The 23,923-nt window shown below is 42.0% G+C and overlaps 1 protein-coding gene across 1 annotated transcript; it reads right to left on the bottom strand.

The window, feature by feature from the left end:
- Nucleotides 1-1,704: 1,704 nt before the first annotated feature.
- LOC104475725 (BPI fold-containing family C protein) lies at nt 1,705-16,426 on the bottom strand. The gene is made up of 15 exons (XM_010115287.1): nt 16,321-16,426; nt 15,811-15,922; nt 15,561-15,689; nt 13,974-14,129; nt 13,094-13,157; nt 12,250-12,310; nt 11,264-11,355; nt 9,179-9,352; nt 8,431-8,484; nt 7,056-7,226; nt 6,438-6,505; nt 5,078-5,120; nt 4,120-4,183; nt 3,247-3,323; nt 1,705-1,746 (listed from the first exon to the last, which is right to left on the bottom strand). The coding sequence occupies exons 1-15, from the start codon at nt 16,424-16,426 to the stop codon at nt 1,705-1,707; spliced, it is 1,413 nt and encodes a 470-aa protein (XP_010113589.1).
- Nucleotides 16,427-23,923: the final 7,497 nt, after the last annotated feature.

Here is a 23,923-nt window from a genome sequence, read left to right as displayed (position 1 = left end):
TCTCCAGGCTGAACAGCCCCAACTCTCTCAGCCTGTCCTCATAGGAGAGGTGCTCCAGCCCTCTGATCATCTCTGTGGCCCTCCTCTGGACCCCCTCCAACAGGTCCATGTCATTCTTATGTTGGGGGCTCCAGAACTGGACACAGTACTCCAGGTGGGGTCTCACCAGAGTGGAATAGAGGGGCAGAATCACCTCCCTCGACCTGCCGGCCACGCTGCTTTTGATGCAGCCTGGGATGTGGTTGGCCTTCTGGGCTGCAAGGGTGTATCACCAGCTCATGTTGAGCTTCTCATCCACCATCACTTCCAAGTCCTTCTACTCAGGGCTGCTCTGTACCAGGCCACTTCCTTCCTCATGCCACATACCAGGTGCCTGTTGCTCATGCACGCTGTGCGTTTGTGTGTGCCGTCCCCGTTAGGGCAGGGTGATTTTGGCCTGTGGGGTATTGAGATACCACTGCGCTGCAGGTGAATAGGTAGGTTTTGCTTAACTACACACATCAGGCAAAAGCTGCCTGCACCCCATCAGCAATTGGGTTTCTCAGCATGGGGAAAACAGCTTTTTGCTGTAGAGTCTTGGCTTGAAAAGGGCTCCTGTTAAGGAGTAAGAAGCATGGGGATGGCTAGAGCCTGGGCATCACACCGGGCAGATGGGGCTTTGCGCAGGGCTGGTTTGGGGCTCACAAAAGCAGCAGAACACAGCAGGACGTGGTGCCCCAACTTCTGTTTCTCCTCTGTTGGTGCTAGTTTGGGAGGCCTGAGTTTGCTTCCCATTCAGGCTTGGCCAAAGACCAAGCATTGCAGGGCAGGCACAGCCCTCTGCAGAACTGTGTTCAGATTTGCACTCTAATAAAGGAAGTATTGAAAAAGAAGGGGGCGAAAGAAAGAAGGCAAGACAACATAGCAAAATGAAGTAAAAAGTAAAGTATCTGTAACTATTTCAATACAGACAAACATTGACAAATATGTTGGAGGATGGGACTTGTAAGACTTGCACAGAAACTTTCCAGGAGTTCAGTGTGTCTAACCTGGCTATGCAATGCTGAACAGGGACATGACAGACACAGAGTCGTAGGAGCAGGGGACTATGAAAGGCAGTAGTAGTGCTACTTTGTCTCTCGTCTTGGACTGCTTCTGCATCTTTGTTAAGATTTACGTTAAGAGTTCAGTTAAGACACTGCCTAAGGTTTTAGTTCCCATTGTAACGGGGAAAGTTCCCAGTCTGACTTGGTTCTGGAGGGGGCTCATTTCATACTTAGTGTATCATGTTCAGAGGGAAGTTATTTAAGATTATTACAGTAGAAACAGATTAGCATGGCAGATAAACACAACAGCAGGCATGGCTGCCCTAGCAGCAGTTTGGCAATGTACTCTTTCTTCTTTTGAGACACTGTGGCACCTTTCTGGTAGTGTATAGACAAGACTGTATTTCAAGAGAGGCATTAATCTTAAAAACATTTTTGCATCGGTTAAACTCCAGAATAAATAATGTCAAACATGTGTCATATGTTCTCCTCCATTGTACAGCCTAACCATTCCATCAGCTTTCTTTGCCTCCCCGCATCCCCCCTCGCCCCCAACCAGGACAACATTGCCCTTGTCAGAGCTCAGGTTACACATTTCAGCCGAACTGGACAGTTTTTAGCCTTCAGAGTCACAGTATTGATTTGAAGTTCGTGCTTAACAAATGGTCTCTCTTCTCCTTTAGTGTTTGTAGTGGACATCAGTAGAAATCAACATGTATCCCTGTGGGGAGAAGAACAGTCACTTAAGTGCTGAATTACAAAATGAAAGTGTTTGTTTTTGTTAGGGTTGGTTTTGTTGTGTTTTTTTCTTTTTTTAAATTTCAACTCAATCCTGATGTTAAAGGTCATAAAGTCTACTGAAAACATCTGAGCCTTGGAAGCAACAAATTTTATTAAACTCTGTCCTTTGAATTTTGCAAAGAGCCTCATCTTTCCCTGGGTGCTATCCCTTTGCATCAAGCTAGCAACAGAAAGGACTCTAAAGATCATACAGCCTACACAGGAAAGTTCATCTGAGCCTCAAGGCAACTAGGCAATCATCACAAGGTGGGATTATTTTTTACCTAATTTGAGCCACTTAAGAATTACCCATCTAATCTAAACTTATGCAGGAATCCCATTCACATTGATAGGGTATAGCACTTCTGTGTCCTCTCTCATTCCCATTTACTGATGAGGAGACTGATTAGAGAAAGTGAGGTGGGGAATGGGCCCCACAGAGCCACTAAAATCCTTCATTCATGATTAGCCTATAAAGTTGTGGGCAACTAGTGCCACTGAAAGCAGTCTCCAAGCAATTACATTTTTTAGAGACATATAGCTGCAAAGAAAGATTTAAAAAAACCCCTTTGTGTTTCTTTCCTGAGTTGTGCTCTGTGCACAAGGATTTGTGACTCTCTCTGCAGAGCTGAAAATCACTGAGAAGCTGGTAAACAAGTGGAGAAATGTAACTGGCTTACCCATGGGGCTTTGAGAGACCTGGTCTAGTGGAAGGTGTCCCTGCCCATGGCAAGAGGGTTGGAACTAGATGATCTTTAAGGTCACTTCCAACCCAAACCATTCTATGATTCTATGACTTTCTGGGAGTTCGTTTGTTAGCAATGTCCTTGTACTGACTGATTGTCTAGTCACATTCTGTATGTTCGAACTAAGGGCCAGAGCGTGTTGCAAGAGGCACAGAATACGGCGTGATTTGTAGAAGAATAACCAGAAGGCAAAGAATATTTTCTGAGAGCTCACTAACTACTTTTGACTAATAGCCTCAGACATTTTCACCAATTATTAACAAAATCCAGTCACACTAGGTGCACAAAATTGGTTTCCCTCCCTCTCGTATTTCAACCATTCCTGTTAAATTCAGCAGGACTGCATGGATAGCGATAACTCAAATTTGATTTGATTGGCCAAACTTAATGAATTGTTAAAGGTAAACCTGTTTTCACACACACAAGCAACTTGAAGGGCTGAGCAAACTGTGCATTTGCACACTCTGTGGTTATGTATTTAATGCAGTTCTAGTTTTTCCTCTCAAAGAAAAAGATGTTTCTAATAGGTTTATACTATTATTACAGATTTCATTTTAAATCCAGAGCTTTTTACTGCTTAACTAGCTCAGATCCAGCAAGTTTTTTGTACAGACACAAGGTGAATAAATGCCTAGTCAAAAAAAAAAAAAAAGAAAAAAAAAACCAACTTTTTCATCAGACTGTCAAAATCTCACCTGTACAATGGTAATGTGAGGTCTTGTCAAGGTAACATTGGCCAGATTGGGAAGAGGGAATCCTTTTGACAGTTTAGCTTAAAAAAAAAAAAAAAAGATAAACAATGATTTAGGCATGCATAATAAATACTTGCCCTTCCACAACCCTCTTTGTCCAGAGATTTCTAGGTCGTTTATAACAATTAACATCTTAATCTTCACGAGCAACCCTGGGAGGTAGATAGATATGATGTTCATTTTCACTGGGGGGAAAGAATTACAGATCCTTTTCTCTTGGCAGAGTGCTGCAGTCAGACCAAGGTGTTTCATGTTCAACACATGACATACTCCATGAGTTGTCCCTGGTGCCCTGGGAGATTGTTAGTACAGCTCCAGCATAATTTGAACCTGTTCCCATTTTTAGAACCTGTTCCCATTTGTCCCCATTAATTAAGGAAGGTGAAGTTCATCCTGGTACAGAGGACTGGCACAAAGTTATGTCTCCCTCCAGGACCTTAAATAAGATTTATGAGAGGCAAAAGCCCTGTGTTGGTCTAATAAAGAGGAATACATTTCACACACAGTGGCCTCAGGCAGGTGCGCAGGCTAGAGAGACATGCTTCTCACTGATGCCTCAGGGCTGCCTTGAGTGAGGTGAAGGCAGATGAATTCTGAGTTTCCAAGCTCTTTTTGCTCTTTTTGCAGAACAGTGCCAGTGAGAGTGTACTTACACCCCTACAAATCAATATCCCCCTTCCGCTGCTTACTGGCTGATGGTCATTTTCCACTCAACTTAATAGGAACTGGAACCTTAAGCAGAAAGTCAGTACAAGTTCCTAGAATCACCCACTCTGCTGGAAGCTTTTAACTTTTAACTTAGAAATACAGCCTTACCATTAGCTGATGGAATTACTTCAGTCTGTAAAATATAAGACAGGATGTTCTCCAGAAGCGAGATCTGCCACAGAAATGAAAACTGAGTTAGCCATCACTTGCTGATGGTGGTCATGCCCTAATCCTGGATAGAGTTAGTAGGCTCATGTTCAACTTTCAGCTCTCACTTGGCCCAAAAGAGTCATAAGCTCAGGAGAACTTTGGATCTTAAGTCTTTGGAATGATGCAAAGCAAGTGAGATGCAAAATGCAAATGGTTTCCCTGGCTGGTGTATCATGTAAGGCTCCAGGCCTTAAGAAACATCATGTTGCCCATCATGCTTGGGGAACATTTTCAATTAAAACAGTCTATTTCCTTTATTTGTGATATAATTTATCACCGATAGCAAAGCAGGCACAGAACAGTTTTAATCCTTTCTCAGCTACTCAGAACTGATTGATTGTACTCAGAATTAAATGACTCTCTGTGGAGGCAGGGTTTTCCCCTGTGAGCCTACAACTGCAGTATTTCAGGCATCTGAGACTAGAATTTTGGCTCCCATTCCCTGCTGTAATTCTGAGCATCTGTGATGAGCACCACTGCAGCACATGGAGTGCCTCTGCCTCAGCTGGGCGTGTGATCGCTTAGACAGCACACCGCTCTGTCTGCTGCTACAGTTCAGACTACTGCTGTGCGTTTCACCATTTTGATTCGAGAGATCTGTCTGCTTACTGGTGAAATATGATACACCAGCCAGGAAACTACAGAATATATCATTTTCAGAGCACTGACTTGCCCCAAAGTATATACTTTTGAGTCCACAGCAGAGAAGTGGCTGCCAGAGGACAGGAAAAGAGCCACCCAGGAATGAAGCCAAATTATTTAGACATACAAATATAATTTAGCTGCTTACTCTTTAGTCTTCATCTCACTGATATTCCTGGTTTGCATTTCCTATGTGCTTAAACTATTTGCTTACCTCGAAAAAGCCAACATTGGAGTGGGCTAGGGAGAACTGGAGCCTGAGGGAAAGAAGTGAAACAAGATGAGTCACTAGAAAGGATAAACACTTTATTCTAGTCATGTGCAGTCACTGCTGTAGAGCTCCAGGCCTTAAGAAACATCTGTAAAGAGACTTTGGAACCAATATATTTTACATAATACATACTGCCTCACAGAGGAAAAAATGGTTTTCTTAGGGCATTGCTGAGCATGCATGCAAAAGAGTATGCTAGAAGGGCTGTAGCCAGCAATGTGAGTGCACTTCTCTCTCTCTGCTGTATTTTGGAAATCCTACTGACAATTGACTTTACCAGGGCTAGCATCAGGAACTTGAAGGCTCTCAGATATTTTGCAAGGATTTTGGTACATCTACATAATGATTCGATCTGAGCCTTACCGGGGTGGGAAGAAAAAGTCTGTTCATTGTAGGGATGGCTGTGTGGCTAATGTCTCTGTTTCCAAATTCAAACACTTATTCAGTACATATTCAAGTATCCAAACATGTATTCAAAACATGATTTCTGAGTTTTACAGAGTCAGCTCCCCAGCTCTCAGCACACTCTAGATTTTTTTCTCTGAATGTTGCTGCAAAAAATGCTAACAGCACTGTCCCCTTAAATTCCTAACATCTCTGTGCACTGACAAACTCTGCATATTCTTAACCCTATAACTGTCTTCCCAAGGGACTTTTGTGAAATTAGGGTCCCAGTTCCCAGCGGTGAGGTCCTGATGTACAGATCTTCTCTCTATAAATATGACGTGTTAGATGTCTAAATGCCTAAGCCTCTGATCTCCAGCTTTCTGACCCTTGGGTGTTGCAATGCCTTAGCTGGAGAATCTCTGCTATCAGAATATCAGTGTAGGGGAACTGCAGGGGTCCAGATTCTTTATCGTGTCCTGGACCCCTCTGCACTTTTCTAATGGCACAGGTGGGCTAGAAAGCAGTTGCATCTTGGCAGCTGGAAAGGTATGAAGGAAGCTGTGGAATGATTGATGGTCATCATAACTGCCCTGCACACTTCATTTAGTTAGCTCAGAGAGGAGAGTAGATGTCAGGAGCAGAGAAACCAATGAAACCACTGCCTTGCAACAATCCACAGCTGGTGGAGTTGGGGGGACTGTGGGGACTGTGGCAGTTGTCACAGAGAAGCTTCCTGACTCCTCTAAACTGTACAAGTACAGCCACATAGAGAATTAGAGAATCTAATGCAGATGAACTCATCAGGGAAACACGTTCTTTAAATTATGGTAATCTGATCTTGTGCCTAAACTGCTAACGCTGGGATTGCTAACACTTCCAAATGGCTGGAAATCCTTTCCATCCCAGGTTGAATTACCTGTTCAGACAGAGCGAGCCCATCAATTTCTGGTCAAATATATTCAGTGCAATGCTGGTGTTGGCTGCCTGCAGAAGAAAGAAACTATGGGTTACCAGACACAAAAATCCAGGACCCTTGCTGTGAATTAGTGACAAATAAAGAAATATCATTTTCCCAGTTATGTATGGAAGTTGTTTCATGTAGATGCAACTTTATCCCTAGCCCAAGGCCCATGCAATGCTGCACACAGTAAATGTCAGCTTGTGTGACTGGCACTGACAAGAGCTGAAAGGTAGGTAATGAGATTTCACTACTCACAGGCATTTTCAGTTAAATGAACAAGTTGCCGAGAAACATGACTCATGCCTGCAGAACTGTCATTCCAGGGAACAAAACTTTGGTTAATCAGAGTCACTGTATGTTTGAATTTTTGTCCTTCTATAGGAAAATGTTCTTCACCATAGAAATGGCCTGTAGGTTAAATGAGGCCACATAGGCACCACCAATGACTAAGGGGAATTTGTATGTTTAAATACTAGAAATCTGGCACTTTTTTTCTTGTACAGAGTTTTAACAGAAGGAAGGAACAAAGATATTTAACTCTGAGTTAAATGTCACTTTGTTCATTGTACTTACTATGTTCATTGTGAACAACAACTGGGTGGTTGAGTCTGGCAGAACAGCAAACACCTCCATGGAGCCCTGAATTTCTACCGTGAAGGAATCCTGCTCTAAGCTGATGATAGGTATTTCAGTAGCCATTAGCTTCAACATCACTGGGTAGGGTGTAACAGAATATTTGGCAACCTGTAAGGTTTCAAGACAAAAAAAAAAAACAAAACAGAAAAATGCTTTTCTTGTAGAACAGATCAGAATACTGCATTTTTCTCATTCCTGAAGCAATTATTTTGAAGTAGTTCCTTAAGATGAGGTTAAGGACAGCTGCTAACATAAGATTCTTTCAAGCAGGCAGGAAGTAGAAGTTTTTCTGTGTTTTTTTAGATGCATTTTGTTTAGATGATAAATTAAGAGTCTTGGCCACATCAGGAAATTCCTTCCACTCTAGGAATATGATTTCTTCTGCATCACTTTGAGAGAAATTAAATACTCATTTGTGAACATAGGAAAGGAATGGAACAGGAATGTGATGTTTAAGTCACTCAATAAAGACCTCAGGAGTCATTTCACTTTGAGATTCACCCATCTCATGAAACAGGTTCTTGTCCTCAGAGGAGCCTGCCTCTGTCCATTGCCTGAAGACTTAGAACACAGCGAGTGGAATATTAGCATCAATGTTCATGGCATTCTACAGAGAAGACCATACGATCCTGCCCTTGGAGCATTCTTAGATTTCTGAGAGAAGAACTTAATATCATCTGGGAAGCAAACAAGGATGTGAAGTTCTTTGAACCATGAGTCCGGCATGCTTACATTTTCTATCCTGTTATATTTATCTCCTCCACCTCAAATAAACATAAATCCTGTGTATCTGCCTTGTCTGTTCCATAGATGAAATGTTTCCTGCCCATCTGTTAGCTCAGTTTCCTGCACATGGCCACTATAGTCCCTTCCTGGGTCTTTACTGGATTCCTTTCTGCTAGTTAGTCACAGACTAGCAGTGAAGCAAAGACAATTATGTAGGTTTGGGCAGGAGAAAAATGTTATTTCTAAGCTGAGACCCCCTCAGAAGTCTGTCAGAGCAAGACTCACTTTTTCCTGCCTAGAGCTGGTTTTAGGTGGGAACAGCTGTGGCTTGGGCACAGTGCCCAAAGTAAAGATTGATGTGCAAGATTATGGGCCAAGTTTGGTAACAGTGCAAGTCATTCAACTCATTGTGAGGGTAGAAGGTGACAAGGCCCATCTGCTCTGCTGTTACGAGGTATACATGTGCCACCTTCTCCAGGGGAAAAGCCCTGGTGGCCCTACAAGCCTTTGGGATACACCAGTAGTGAGGTGTCTGACACCCATACCGCATGGTTTCCTAAGAGTTTGTGGAAGTAATGATACTCACCTCAGGGATGATACTGCTAAATATCTCTGTGCTTATATTAAAATAGCTGCAAGTCTGGGGGGAAAAAAAAAAAAGGTGAGAGTTTACCAGATTTGACCTTCATGGTCAGCTTTTGTTTAGATGCATTATTACAGTCCTTTCAATGAAATTTTTATTCTGTACCTTTTGTTCTCAGAAATATTCTTAAGTGACTAAGTACACTTAAAGCTGATTCCCAATAATATATGCCAAAATACTTCCTGGGAAAGCAAATGCTTAATATCATTATAGTTTGGGCTGCAATCTGTAGGTTTTGAGACTTATTGAACCTCCTGGAGACAGGATAGCCAAGTCTGCCAGCCTCCAAGCCACAGCTACTGTACTTTGACATACACTTTTCTTCCATGGCCCCTGTAGTACTTTCAGTCTGTGAAGACCCCTCAGAAAACAGCCACCGAGGCTGCTAAACTCCCCAGAGCTTTGTCAATGTCAGAAAAGTTTATGCCTCAGGTCTACAAAAACTTTCTTTTTTGTAGCAAAGTTGCCAGTATTTGGTACCTTGCTCAGTAGAACCTGGGACCCCTGACTATGGCCTGAAGCATCTATATAGAGCATAAATAAAAGAGCATAACAATACCCTAGTATTTGTGATCGACTGTCTCAGGCCAATTAGCAGTTTTATATGGCCACATATTGACAACCAGCTGCTCAAATCCCAATCTTGGATGACCTGAGCCACTCTGACCCCATTCCTCTGTGTTCTACTCACCTCCTCTGTAATGGTGATATTGAAGGCCCCTGCGGTGTAATAAGCAAATGAAGAGGTCTGAAAGAAATACTCAGAGAAGGCAAGGTAGAGCATGGAGTTGCTTTGGTCTGGGATAGTGAAGGGAGCTGCCACATAGGGAGGGCCAGTATAGTTTCCAGCTGCATAGACTGTCCCCTAAAAGGTATTGGCAGACATAAAAAAAAATCAGAGTCAAAATATGACTTTAATGTGACTGCAGACAATTAATTCTACTTTCCTTTTCCTTGCTCAGGCTATTCATTTGGTGTATAAATGAGTACATAGGTTTGTAGTACACTCTGAAGACTTGGTGCTTTCAAGCAGGTGGTGAAGAAAAGTTCCAGAGACTTGACACCTTCACAGATGACACCTGAGATCTGTCTTTTGAGATGCTGATCACCTACTGAAGATAGTCTACCATCTCAGAAAACAAAACCTTTGGATCAAGGGTCTACATATTGCATGAAGAGTATGACTAAGGGTCCTTATTGAAAAGCCTTACTTTCTCCTTTCTCCATCTCCAGGAATTTAAATCTGAGAGCTGCTGCCTAGAGCTATACAATGGTCTCAATTACAGAATCGATCTATAAAACTGGAGGTCTTTCTGGGTCAAAATCAGCACCTTATTCTACCCAGAAGCAAGCTGGTAGCTCATGCAGACAAAATAATGTGTATGAGAGAAAGGAAATTATGTCAGCCAATCGTAAAAACACCTATGTTGTCTTTTGCAGTACCCACGACATTAGCCAAGATGTGCAGATTTGATACTTCCAAATGCATTCAGATTAAACAAAAAGGTAAAACTGATTTAAAGTGAGGAAGGTACTCAGGAGTTATGATTTTTTAATCTCTTTTATTGGTTTCCCCTTTATGTTTCATCTCAAATGTATTCTGTGTGTCTTTATTTTATCAACTCCTCCCCATCTATCTCTAAATTTTATGTAGGGAGTAAATTTAAGGAGTATCAGAACGCTTACAAAGTGCTGAGTCACTTTGCCAATGACCTCCCCATTCAGTCCTCACCTGCTGGATTTAACAGTCACTCTCTTTGTATTTTCCCCCCATGTTGCATTTTATGTGGGAGAGTAGCTCTTGTAAACAGCCATGACATTACCTCTTTAGTCTACTTCAAGTCCCTGCTTAAAATCTAGTTGCCACAATACCCAGAAGAGCTTGACAGCAGCCGTTGAGCTAGTTTGCCAAAACCAATGTGTACCGCACCGACTGATACTGGCTTGTTGTTCCTTTGTGTTCCTGCCTCTCTTATTGCCTTGTTGTGTCTTGTTTACACTTCTTTTATAAGATCTTTGTGACAAGACTGTCTTTGCGTTTTCCCTTTGTAGAGCACCTAGCACAAGGCATCTTAAACTTAATTAAGGATCTTAGATACTATGGTAATGATAACTATCCTCAACCAGATCACCTTACACAGAATAACAATCAGGTCATTTTAGAATTAGGAGCTAGTCTGATTTTAGTTTCAATACATAAAGAAATGTTTTCCTTTGTTTGAAAGAAACTTCCAGGCCTTCAAACTCAGCATCACACCTTGGGCTCCTGTTCTTTTTCAAGAGTCATCTGTCTTCCCATTCCAGGTGCTAGGCTTAATTCTTGCTCCTATAGTCTTGCTCTTTCTTTTCCTCTCTCATCTGACAGCAGACATATCTAGTCAGTGCAATGTGTAGAAATCTTCCCATGACTGACTGAACAAAGAAGTCCCAGATATTAATCAACAGAGAGAGAAGGATAAAGTTGAATACTTTTCCCTCTGTCTCCTTTTCCTTTCTCTTTTTTCTTCTAACTTGCTTAGTCAACTTTTACTGCTCTCTATTTGCTATAACCAACTCAACAGCAATTAAAAAAAAAAGATATGGCTTTTAAATAATTCATTTTACAAGAGGATTGTTAAAAAATATTACAATAACAAATGCAGTAGTGCTTTGAAATGTCTGTCTCCTCAAATACTGAGTCGTAATGTCAGAACAGTGATCATGTTTGTCTTAGAAAGTGGATCATACAAGAATAAAAACCACAGCAATCTTGGCAAATAGCACTATAGGCAATTACCTTTAAGTCCAGGTCAATGAATGGTTGGAATACTGCTGGCAGGCTATTTAAGGAGTAGTCTACTTGAGCCAAATCATCAATCGGCATTGGGACTGTAAGGGTGGTAGATAAAGCAAAATAATTACAAAAAGCACAGAAAGAATTTTATGTACACTTAAAGCTAAGCCAGTTTTGTTCCAAAGAGTAGGGAAAAACACAACTGGGGACCTCCTCACATGCATTCTGACCTAAGGCTTGATGTTTCTACTGGCACCTTCTTTAAAGCACCTCCTTTAGTTTGTCTGATGTTTTCTCATTGTGGAAAAGTAAATTCGGTCTGACCAAAAATGCCAGTGATTCAGGGCATACGGAGGTGTTGGGATTTCTTGTCAAGCAGTTCTGAGAGCATCCAAAGTGCCTCTAACTTGCACGTACTTTCCCAGAAAACGTGGCTGCCTGATCTGCTTAGGTACTTGTGTTTTGCATATGATATCTGCTCAACACTTTAGGTGCCTTGAACTCTTGCAAATCTGACCCAAAATGGTTAAAGTAAGAAGCTTTTTTACAAAGGAGATTTTTCATTTTGCCTTTGGCAAGTCTGAAAAATTGACAAGTAAGACTTAAATTTCCAGGCATCCTAGGGGAGCTGGCTTCAGGTAGTAAAGTGCTACGTGTGCAGGAGGACTTGGAGCATGGGAAGGAAGGGAAAACTGCCTTTCCATCAGTGCTGTGTGGCCCCTAACTGGCATTTCTGACAACAAAGGTGCATGCTGACACGTTCAGAAGTTGAGAATCATGCCCAAGTCCTTGCCTTCTCAGAAATATCCTTTGCTCGTCCAAGTGCCACTCCCTTTTAACTGTGGTCCTGTAAGCAAGGGAGCAGACAGAATGTGGGGTCTGATAACCTCTGCTGGAGGCTTTGCTGACTAGCTGCTGTTAAGGAAACTGCTGTATTTCATTGAACAGGAGAGAGAAAGCAAAAGGAAAATATATCACTAGTGACTCACCATTCAGCGATCGGAGGTCTTCATCTATCAGCTGGATCCCAGATCTGATGTTGGGACATGACTGCATAAAAGCATACTCAAGTTATGGCCTGATTAGCATGGACCTGTAAGCATCCTTCACCTGTGTGATAGCAAATCTGTCTGCTTATGGGACAGACATTACAGCATTTGTTTGTAAAAACACTTAAACTAGTTTGCCTTCAGTTAACTGGTTCCCGAGGGTTCCTACTTGGTGCAATGTAAGCATGTCCTGTGTCAGAGCTGCCTTTGGGCAACAAAGTGAGAAGTTGCCACAGGCAGCCTGGCAGAGGTGACAAAACCACAGCCTTAACAGCACAAGGCGGAGACAGAGATCTCACATTGTTCTCACAGGAGAGATCCCTGTCCTTGGGCAGAATCACCGCCATCTCAAGCTCTGTCTCCTCTCAGAGGCCCGGGCAGGTTGTCATCAGAACTACTCACCTCTTTAATACAATGAAGTTTAAATACATCATACTATCAGGTGATGTACTACAACCTCTCGGTGCATCACCCAATATATGTTTTGTCTGCTGAGTATAAAAGTTATCCAAAACCCAGGATGCCTGTAGGTACACAGGCAGAGACTTATTCTGCATTGGAAAAGGAAAATAACTACATTTTCCCGCCCTACTGCTGGAATATCTTAGCCATGAACTTGACACTTTATCTGGCAGCATTTCCGGCTGCCAAAATGGTGACTGTGCTGATCAGACCAGAATAGGACTATGTTATTTTTCCAGGTCTTCCTTTGCCAAGTTCACAGCACTGACTTGTGAAAGTCATACTCCTTAAACCCCTCCCCTACACAATCTGAAAGGCTTACGTTAGTGACCAAGCTCCTGTGAATGGGTTTCTTCAGATACTTGATAAAGAAGTTATGCAGGAAGCTAGAGGAAAGGAAGAAAGCAATTCATGGGTCAAGTACTATGGTCGTTAACAGGAAATCAGTTATCTCTGCAGAACATAAATTTAATGGCCTCTGAGTGTGATATTCTAGTACACATGGGAGCTTTCTGCAATGTAACAACTGTCAGAGAGCCACGGTTTAAAAGGACATAATTTCACCACTAGGCATCTCAGCACTCATTTCTGAACCCTGGCTGGATTAATCTTTATCAATAAGGAATTCTTCATATTACCACCATCATGTATATACAAAATCAGAAAAAAATAAGTAGTCTCTGCACTAGGAACTTCCAATACAAATAAAAACAAACAAACAAATGCACAAAAAACCAAATCCAAAAACAGGTGACAAGAGTGGTATTCAGACAGTGCGAGAAGTACAAGAAAACAATTAAATAATGCTGCATGGGCTTGTGAACAGAGGCACAACAGACAGCAGTCTGGTTCTGTTCCATTTTGATAGCACTGTGACTAGGAGTACTTGAAGCATAGTACAAGTGTGTAACTTCTACCTAGAGTTGAAGATTAGAGCAGTGTTTGGAAAGAAGTGGGTGCTGAAGAAGGACAAGGGATTGTTTGAGTCTGTCTTTATCCTCTACGCAAGTGTCATTATGCACAAATACAAGGACCAATGTAAATTTTGGCCATTTTAGCACTAGATTACAGACCTGATTCTCACCTGTGGTGCCTATAGATGCCTAAAACCAATTCTAAGTGCCCTATTTTATGAAGTTGTCTCTGTGCCATTGAGTGACAGTTACTTTCTCCCAGAGTATATACAGATCTCTTCCACTTACCCACTTTTTCCATTCAACTTGATGTCTATATCACCAGAAGTTGTCCGGCAGCTGGTAAGTGATATTGATGTATGACCTGTGTTATCCAGGGGTGTTGAAAAGATCGCAGTAACAGACACCTTTGAAATGTACACTGTGCTTCTTCCACTGTCTTTGCTGCATAAAGTGAATATAAATAAATAACTGAAAAAAACTATTTTTAATGAACGTTCAAGACTCATTAATTCTTAAATGGACTCTTTTCTGCTCACTGAAGTTGAAGTTGTTTATCTGAACACTTTTTATTGCATTGCTCATAATGAAAATAGACTGCAATATGTCTGCAAACAATTGAGTATTCTACACAGATTTCCAGCTAGGAGTTTTGGAAAGTGATGCATTTGGGAAGGTAGATAATTCAGTACTGTAAAGTATTTTGCTCCGCTTTCCAGACCTGTGTCCACAGGAGAGGGAACTGGGATATGTCTGATATAAGACAGGGCAACAGAGCTGTACTAGGATCTAACCTATTGGTATCTAGGGAGGGTCCATGCAAACCCATGTCAGGGCCTGGAGTGCTCCAATGGGGTCTGTGCCCTCTTTCCCACCCCTCCCAGGGGTTTGGCAGCCCATGCTCCAGTCTAGCTCTAATATGGTGAAGCTGTGTTATTTTGGATCAAGTTGTTCATAGCTTGGTTGCAAGAAAGAGCTGTGAATAGCCTCATTGGGGGTCTGTAACCTTGGCAGATGAGCTGCATTGGAGCTCAGGTGTTTGCTCAAGCTATGTTGTAGGTACATCTATGTGCGACCTTGTACTTAGTTAATCCTGATGGTACTTGGCCACCTTGACTGGCTTTGCCTCAGACCCTCCTCTTCAGTTTGGACTGGTGGCTGTTCCTGGTCACTGACACTGACCTGCCTTGCTTGCCTATCTTAGGTACTTGCCAGTGAGGGCACTGCCCTTCCTGTCATCCCACCACCCTCACTCCTGGGTCCCTTCCTTTTGCAAGCAGCCAGCCCTACTGTCCCCGACAGCAGAAGCCCAGAAGTGCAGATCAGAGACTGCTGTAATACAGCTTAGCAATATAGGTAACGTGAGTTGTGGGGAAGAGGAGGAGGGATTTCTTTCCTCTGAAACAGCCTGAGACTAGGAAGGTGTGGAGACCACTCTAAGGATATTGCCATTTGCTTGTCCATTGTACGTCAGTTTTTGAACTGTACCTCTTGGAGACATAGCACAGGGTTTCTAACAGAGTAGCTGCACTGGGAGGATTTATTATACTACGCTGTGATCCACGGTACTACAGTTTTTCTAGATATGTCATTAGCTAGCAGGCTGGACCACACAGCTAGAACATCAGTCCTTTACTATTCGCAGAGGTGCTTCTCAGCCATGGGCTCTTTATCAGTGCTCATGTCTGAGTGGGCAGGAACTGTCTACCACCAGCAGACCTGTTGAGAAGGACCAGTCTATACTCCTGGGTTACTTTTAATAACTGTTAAAAAGCACCTTTGCTATGAAAAGGTCACAAGAAAAACTAAACTTTGCATTTTTGCCTTTATATTCTCCATCAAGAAAAATCCCAGGACACATGAGGCTGTACTTACAACATCCATGTCCTTATGTTCCAGTTCATATCGAAGGTTAGAGAAGCATTTCCAATCACCAGTTTTATCCCAGTCCCAGGTAGGAGGGAGATGGAAGCACTGGGGAATTCAACAGCAGTGACATGTATTCTAGAGGACGAAAGAGATATGGGGGAGAAAATGAAAAGTTTGTATTTCACAAGTCAGGGTGAATACAAAGCAAGATTCAAATTTCAGTCAAACATAAATTCCCCTCAGAGAGAATACTTACTTTGAGATGTTGTATTTGACATTACCAAGCCCAAATTTCTCATAGCCACTCAAGTCAGGGAAATACTCCTTCTCCATATTCCGCTTCAAGATTTCCAGACCAACTTCCTTGGCTACAGGAAAACAGTGGTCAGTTCAGTTGCCTTTGATACTGCCTGGGAGGTCATATTCATGTGCTTGCAGCTTAGGAGATTTTAAAACACTGCCTGCTTCAATTTGATGAGGCAGACACAGGGACAGAAGGATTAAGATGCCTCCTCTGAGACCCAGCAGTGCTATTTCAGATCTCACTCCTAGTCATGGTAAGAATTTAACTTACTAATTCAATATCTGAAGTAAAATGAACCTTGGTGTGATGTAGAATGTTGCCAAGCAGCTTACAGTATCTGCTTTATTGTGCTCTTAAAGCTTTATTTGCTTTATAGCCTGTGATCAACTCATTTCCTCCCACTGCCATTGTGTCCCTGTGTCAATCAATACCACCAGCAGCTCCTGAAAATATCAAACATACCATACTCCAGCCCCTTCTGGGTGATCCTCACTTTGAGTCCAGGGTTGGCATTGAGCTGCCCACTGAGCAAACTTAAGAGGAGGAGAGAACAGCAAATCTTCACCATCTTCCTTGTTTTTCTCAGGACCTGTTAATAAATATTTATAAATGATAGTAGAAGTTCATCCTATATCATGTGGTGGCTGTGCTCCCTTTTCCCTCCCTGGAGTGAGCTGTTCAGATACCAGCTTTCCCTCTAGAATGGAGAAAGAGGTAAGCCCAGCAACCATGGAAGAGAGGACCTTTAGACTGTTAAGAGAAATAGAGCTGCTCAGGGTAGAAGAGAAAAGTCAGCCTATTCACTGTCACAGGGAGTGGAGAAAGCACTTGGGATACAGCCTTCTGGACAAACGCTGTTGGAAGGGAAGTGGCACTGAATTTTTAGGCTGTAATTTTTTTCCCCTCTAGTTAGTGAAATAGTAGCTTATTTTTTTTTTTTCCCCAAATGTGTGGAGCTCTCTGTGCCTCCTGGTGATTCAACAGATGTCAAGTCTTAGCACTTTGGTAAACTTGATCAGCTCATTTAGTTATAGATATAGATACCCCCACTTTATGAACCACTTATTAAGATCTCAGCCACAACTCTGGGAAGCCCTTTATGTTCCTTCCTGACAGTCAACAAAAGAAAAGAATTTTGTGCCAGCAGACAATGTTTTTGTATTCCCTAATCTGCACGTTAATAGATGCATTGTTTTATCCAAAAACTCTCCTTGCAAACTTCATGGTCAAATGGATGTTTATTTTTGTTTTTTTTTTTTCATTCCCATTAAACCATTTTTTTTTTGCTCATGGAGAACCATAGCCTCATTCTCCACTCACAGATAGAGACTTCAGTGTTCAAAGTATTTTATAAGAATAAATTAATAAAGGCAACATAAGTGACATTACTAATAATTTACGTATTATTGCTAGTCCCTTGTTTCCCTTAACATATTTGGGCTTATCAGTGATGAGTCTGCTCTTCTATCATCTCCTTTCAGAAAATTTTAAGGGGATACTCATAGCCTGGGACAGTGACTTTATGTCCAGGACAAAAAACCCCATTTATCATTCACATAAGATTGCCCTTCCCCAGTATACTTAGGTGGGACTGTTTTTATTTAATTAGAGCCATTGAAGAGTTAGGTCTCTCACCTAAGACAGTAAACTTTATAGTGGAGAGGGATACATCCCACCTATCTTAAAATAAATTGCCCTGTGGGGAATGCTTATCTTCCTCCTGTAACTACAAGATTCAATGTCTACCTCTGAGGTGGGTCAAGATAGGTAAGCTGAACCTATAGCAGTTATATATATATATTATGTGCCAGTGGTGCTCAATCACTGTATGGTTATGGGGTGATCCTTCAGTTAATGGGGAACCCCCCACACCTCCTAGTCATTCTTCACATAGAGAATCTGCTCCTAAAGACACAGATGCCTTTTGAAAGGCACTCATCTTCTGGAAGATGCCAGCAAGATTAACCAGAGACAATTTACTTTCTCACAGTAAGTTCTGCTAATGGCAGCTTTTCTACAATATTGTGAGCAAGACCCATCACTCCCTTTGATGGCATGAGAAAAACCAAGAGCACTCACACCTCCCCCTAAAAAAAAACCCAACCCCCCCAAACCAAGCAGGAACTCACAATAAAGAAAGCACACAGGTGGCACAACTGACTGGCTACGCAGTGGACGATCACTTGGCTCTCCCTACCTTCTCATGCATGTCACACAGTAGTCCTCAGTGGCTCTGCAGGATTTACCACAGGGGTAGTGAACAAGTGGAGCAAATTCCCATCCCAGGGGCTTCTGTGACTGGATTTAAACTGAGGTGGAGCTATGAGATGGAGCTATGCTGTATGAACCATGGGCTGCGAGTAGTGGGAAAGTCGGAAGCCATTGTGGCCATACAGGTCTCCCGGGAGAGTGGGAGAAGTCACTTTGATGGACAATTTTAAAACCAAACTGGACAAAATCAGAGAGAAGTTTTGGATTTTTTTTTCCCCAGAACTGGGAACAGTCTTCTGTGGAGTTATCTGTCATCTGAGGTTGACAGTGTGAATGGCAAACAGGTCATATTGTAATGGTTTTCCTTATTTCTAGCTACTACATTGCATCATGAACAGCTGAAAAGAGACAAGAGTGTCTTTTCTAGTGTTATTTTTATGTAAAAAATTTCTTTAATTACCACAGGGCTGTGGAAGAGCTGGGATGAAACTGTCTATAAGCAGATGATTGCCTCTCTCCTAATACCTGAAAAATTGTTTTGATGTTGCTGCATTTTTCACTAGCTGTTTCATTATCAGAGGTAACCTCTAAAATATTTTCAGTCATGATCCCAATTTAAGCAAACTGCAAAATTATGAAATAACATTAACTTAAATAACATCAACTTTTTGTTGAACAGTTCAAGTAATCCCACAGAACAGAACACCTTTGCCTTTTAGTACAACTAATATTTTCTTTTTAGCATTAATTGATAGAAATTGAGATGTGAAAGAAACACATTTCATGTGTAGAACAAAGCCAAAGTACTGGAAGGAAATGTGTCTTTGACATAGGCATAGTTCTTGTAACTTAAAATCTAAAAATTTAGCCAGATTTAGCTACATCTATCTCTTCCCAACAAAGCCACTCCACCACAAAAAGTAATCACAACGTATTTTTTAACATACCTCTTCTTCAAAGGCCGAAGAGAAGACCTTTGCTGTACCAGACCACAGGGCTGAGGATGCTGCAGGGAAAACCCTCAGCAGCCACGATCTCGACTTTTAAGGGAAAGAGCTGCAAGCTTGAAGAGAGCCGATTGCTGCCATCCTCAGCACTATCACGCAAGGAGTGGCCTGCATGATACTGCTGAGTCACGCCGAAACAGAATCATATCTCAAACTGTTTTTGGTGTCCCAGGTTAAATCTATCACTCTAATTTCCTGTAGGGACTCAGCAGAAGTCCATGTAAACTGTTGGGTGGGGCTGCTCAGGCGCTGGGATGCTGAGCTCCAGGGAACATGCTGCCTTTGTGGCATACTGTTTCGGCACTGACTTTTCAGATGGACCTGAGAGGAAATCCCAGTGGAGATTCTATTCCAGTAGTTCCACAGGTCTGTATTGTTAAAGAAATAAATGAATGTGCCATTGCTAGGAAGAACAGATGGAAAACAACTGTGTAGGCCCATCTGTTCTGAAATTGCTTAGGACACAGAAAACCATAGATTATATAGTATTTATATTATAGTATATTTACACTGTAGTGTATGTATATGGTGCAAATATATAGTATCAAGCCCTTGCAGTCAATATTTTCTATTTCTTCTGCTTTCTTATCCAGTTAACCAGTACTTTAGCTAACCAGTACTACTTGGCTTGTCAAAGAGGTGATTTAATCAATTAGTTTGCATGTAAACCAAGCAAATTCCCTCAGGCATGGAAATTTGCTGGACAATGGAGTCACTTCATTGTGTAATCCATGAATAGAAAAGGGTCGAGATATTTGTCAGTCAGTCAACAAATACTCATACCTTACACAGATTTAACATTCACTGCAGGGAGTCACATGCATAATAATTTCATTATTTATATCTCTGGCAACTGAGGATGAATAAAAATCACACCCTCAGTTACATAAACCTCTCTTTTGAATTTTTTGCACAAATTCTGCATTTTTTTCAAAGCAAGGGAAAAGCTACACTGTTTCCATCCATATAGATCTCCAAGATTTACAAACAACTGAATTGTCTGAAAACTATCTCATCTTATCTCATCATATGCTTTAACATTTTATGGTTCTTCTAATGGAGTACCACCCAGTTTACAGAAAACTTGCAGCAAAAGTTAACAGATTAAGGCTTCCAGAACAGTTTCATCATTTCTTTCTACAAATATAGCAGTAAAAGCCAAGTATCTGCTTGCAGACACAATCAGATAGCACATTCAAATATGCTATAGTTTCTACACCCAAATTTTTCCTCTTTCAAGGTGTTACAAAGAGCCTCTAAAAGGAATGTTTTATTTCCATTTTCTCTGTTGAGCCACCAAGCATTTGCTTCAATCTATATGCTAAAAGGGATATAGATTGTCATCCTTTTTACCCAATATACAAGAAACCCAATGAGCTTATCAGTATGACAATCAATGCAGACTTGTTGCTGTATCTCTGCAGATCACTTTGGCTCTGCATGATTCCAATTGTTGCCTCTGGTTCAGTGCTCTAGTGGTCCCCTTTCCTGGCCTCCCCAATTCTCCCCGCACTCTAGTCTGCAGCACACCGAGGGACATGCATCATCTCCATTGTTCTGTCAATCGGGAAACGGTACCAGATCAAAAATGGTATACTGTCTAGAGGTAAGTATAGGATGATACAGGGGAACTGTTAGTGTATACAGTATCCCTTTTAGTCCTAGCAGAAACAATTGCTTTGTTTGTGAACAACAGCCAGAGGACTAGAGCCTAAAGGGCAGTGTCGTGCTAAGCCATGGCTTTGGCTTGAAAAGGCCCATCTAGCCATGGCACTTGTTGGTCAGTCCTAGAGCACATGTCCCATCGGAAGAGAGATGAGATGGACACCAGGGCTTTGGTTCTCTTTTTCCCCATCTCATGAATTCTCCTCCAGATACGCAGAAGAAAGCACCTGAAGTGTTATCAATAAGGCATATCAAACTATTTAAAAATCTTTTTTTGAGTTCTTCTTCCATTCGTTTTCTAGTCACTCTTCAGCTACCACAGAATAAAATGAATTGGAAGCCCTGCTGTGATTTACTGCTGCTTGGTTTCAGGATGCTTTTTTTCATTAAAAAAAATGTAGCAGCCAGCTAGATAAACAAACAGATTCAGCTAAAAATCAAACACAAGCCACATTTCTGTCCCAAGTTGGAAGTGAACTTTCTGTGACATTTGTAGACTAGTTTTCCTTTCCATACACTTTTAATATCTCCTGGTTGGATATCTCTGGCGACACTGACATAAGACAAAAGAAGGCTTCCAGCTCCATTTTTCAAGTACGAGAGGTACAGAATTATCTGGAGATTAATACCCTCAAAGAGCTGCAGCTACTCACAAACAAGGAAGAACTGCTGGATGATGTAAAGGCCAAGGGCAGCCTTGGCTGCAGTAAGCATGAGACTGTGGAGTTTCAGATCCTGGGAGGAGTGAGAAAGACAAAGAACAGAATTACAGGCATAGACTTCAGATGAGCAGATTTCAGGGACCTGCTTGGCAGGATCTGTGGGAAATTGCCCTGGAGAGCAGAGACCCAGAAGAGCTGGCTGATCTTCAAGGGCAGCCACCTCAGAGCATAAGAACAGTCCATTACAATGTTCAGACAGTTGAGCAACTGTGGCAGAAGGCCAGCATGGATGAACATGGAGCTCCTGAGTGAACTTAAACACAAAAAGGAAGATGGAAACTGAGACCAAGCTACTTGAAAGGAACACAAAGATATTGTTTGCACATGTAGGAATGAAGCAAGGAAAGCCACAGTTCATTTGGAGCTGAAATTAATTTGGGAGGTGAAGAGCAACAGGAAAGGTTTCTATAAGTACATTGATAGCAAAAGTATGGCTAAGGAGAATGTGGGCTTATAGGGAAAGGTTTCTGTAATTACATCAGTAGGAAAAGTATGGCTAAGGAGAATGTGGGCTTATAGGGAAAGGTTTCTGTAATTACATCAGTAGGAAAAGGATGGCTAAGGAGAATGTGGGCTTATTGCTCAGTGGGCCAGGAAACTAGTGACAAGAGACATAGAAAAGGCCATTTTTACTAGCAAGATTTATCCTCTGGCCTCCCAGGTCACCGAGCTCCTAGTAGAGTCTGCGGGAGTGAGGCAGCCCCCACAGCAGAGGAAGATAGAGTTCAGGATCACTTAACCCACTTGGACGTACACAAATCCATATCCCTGGACAGGATATATCTGGAGGTGCTGAAGGTTCTGCCTGGCTGCTCTCATTGTGAAGATGCTGTCAAAAAATCATGGCACATAGAGAGGTTCCTCATGACTGGTAAAAGACAGACATCACACCTGTCTTCAAGAATGCCAAGGATTATGATCCAAAGATACCAGTCTCACCTCAGTCCCTTGGAATGTTATGGAGCAGAAGAAGGTGACTGGGAGCAGCAAGCATGGCTTTTCCAAGAGCAGACCACTCCTGACCAACCTCATTGCTTTCTGTGATGAGCTGACTGATACTGTGGACAAGGGGATGGTAGTGGATGTTCCATACCTTGATTTCAGCAAGGCCTTTGACACAGACTCCCTTTGTCTCATCACCAAATTTATGACATACCTGCTGGAGAAGGTAGGTGGAATATTGGCTGGACTGGCAGAATCAAAGAGCTGTGATCAGCAAAGTCCAGCAGGTCCCACAGGAATCAGTACCATGACCAATACTATTGGTTTAATGCCACCTGGATGATGGGACAGGGTGCACCCCTGGCAAGTTTGTGAATGATACCAAAGTTGGGGAGCAGCCAACATGCTGGAAGGCAGGGCTTCTATTCAGAGAAACCTGGACAAGCTGGAGAAGTGAGCTGACAGGAACCACGTAAATTTAACATGAGCAAGTCTGAAGTCTTGCATCTGGGAGAGAATAACTCCCTGCAGCAGTACAGGCTGGTGGCTGTTTAGAAGGCAGCTCTGCAGAAAAGGATCTGGGAGTCCTAATGGACAAGAAGTTGAGCATAAGTCTGCAGGTCCAGGTAGGTTATTCTTCCCCTCTATTTGAGACTTCCATTTGGAGTACCGTGTCCAGTTTGGGCTCCCCACTACAAGAAGGATATTGACATCCTGGATCAAGTCCAGTAGGTGCCAGCAAGGGGGCAGGAGAACATGACCTACAAGGAGAATCTGAGAGATCAGGCCTGCTCAGCTTGGAGAAGAGAGGGCTTGAAAGACTTTTGTTGTCTACAACTTTTTGATCAGATAATACAGAGAAAACCAAGACAGACTTTTCTTGGAAGTGTGTAGTGATAGGACAAAAGGCAACAGAACACATTGGAACACGGGAGATACTGATCAGATATTAGGAAAAAAATTACATTCAAGGTAGTTAAGTAGTGGAACGTGTTGCCCAGAGAGGTTGTGGAACCTCTGTCCTTGGGGGGGTTCAAGAATTGACTGGACAGAGCCCTCAGCAACCTGACCTAATTAGCTCTATTTTGAGCCAGGGTCTGGACTAGATGATATGATTTTATAATTATCTGATAATTACTGGATTTTATGCATCTGTTCCCACTGTGTTCAGTTACAAGGGGACAAATTGTGAAATTCTTAGCAAGAATAAGGTCTCACTCCATAGACAAAGTATTGCTAACACTAATGGAGATAAACTGAATCACGCAAGAACTGGTTCCTAAAATTACTAAAACATAGTTTCTATAACTCTAGTGAAAAGAACCAGTTACTCCTTCTCATCAGGCTGCAACAAGTTTTCTAAAGCATTGATATCACTGTCAGCTACACTCACTGTACTAAAAACCAACAGATTCAGTTTGTGAAAAGTGATTAAGAAGTTTTACTAAAACATTAAAAATAGTGACAAAAAGCCATGCTTCTAATGTTATAGCATCTACTCTCTACAAGCCAACAGAA

The sequence above is a fragment of the Chlamydotis macqueenii genome, chromosome 1 (assembly GCF_036417535.1).
Source record: "Chlamydotis macqueenii isolate bChlMac1 chromosome 1, bChlMac1.mat, whole genome shotgun sequence".
NCBI lineage: Eukaryota > Metazoa > Chordata > Aves > Otidiformes > Otididae > Chlamydotis > Chlamydotis macqueenii.
This window is presented reverse-complemented; position numbering and strand designations above follow the sequence as displayed.

Coding starts and splice junctions, on each gene's coding strand:
- LOC104475725 (XM_010115287.1), bottom strand. CDS start 16,426: ATGGTGAAGATTTGCTGTTCTCTCCTCCTCTTAAGTTTGCTCAGTGGG. Junction 8,485..9,178: donor ATATCACCATTACAGAGGAG/GTGAGTAGAACA, acceptor TTTTCCCCCCAG/ACTTGCAGCTATTTTAATAT. Junction 7,227..8,430: donor TTAGCAGTATCATCCCTGAG/GTGAGTATCATT, acceptor GAAACCTTACAG/GTTGCCAAATATTCTGTTAC.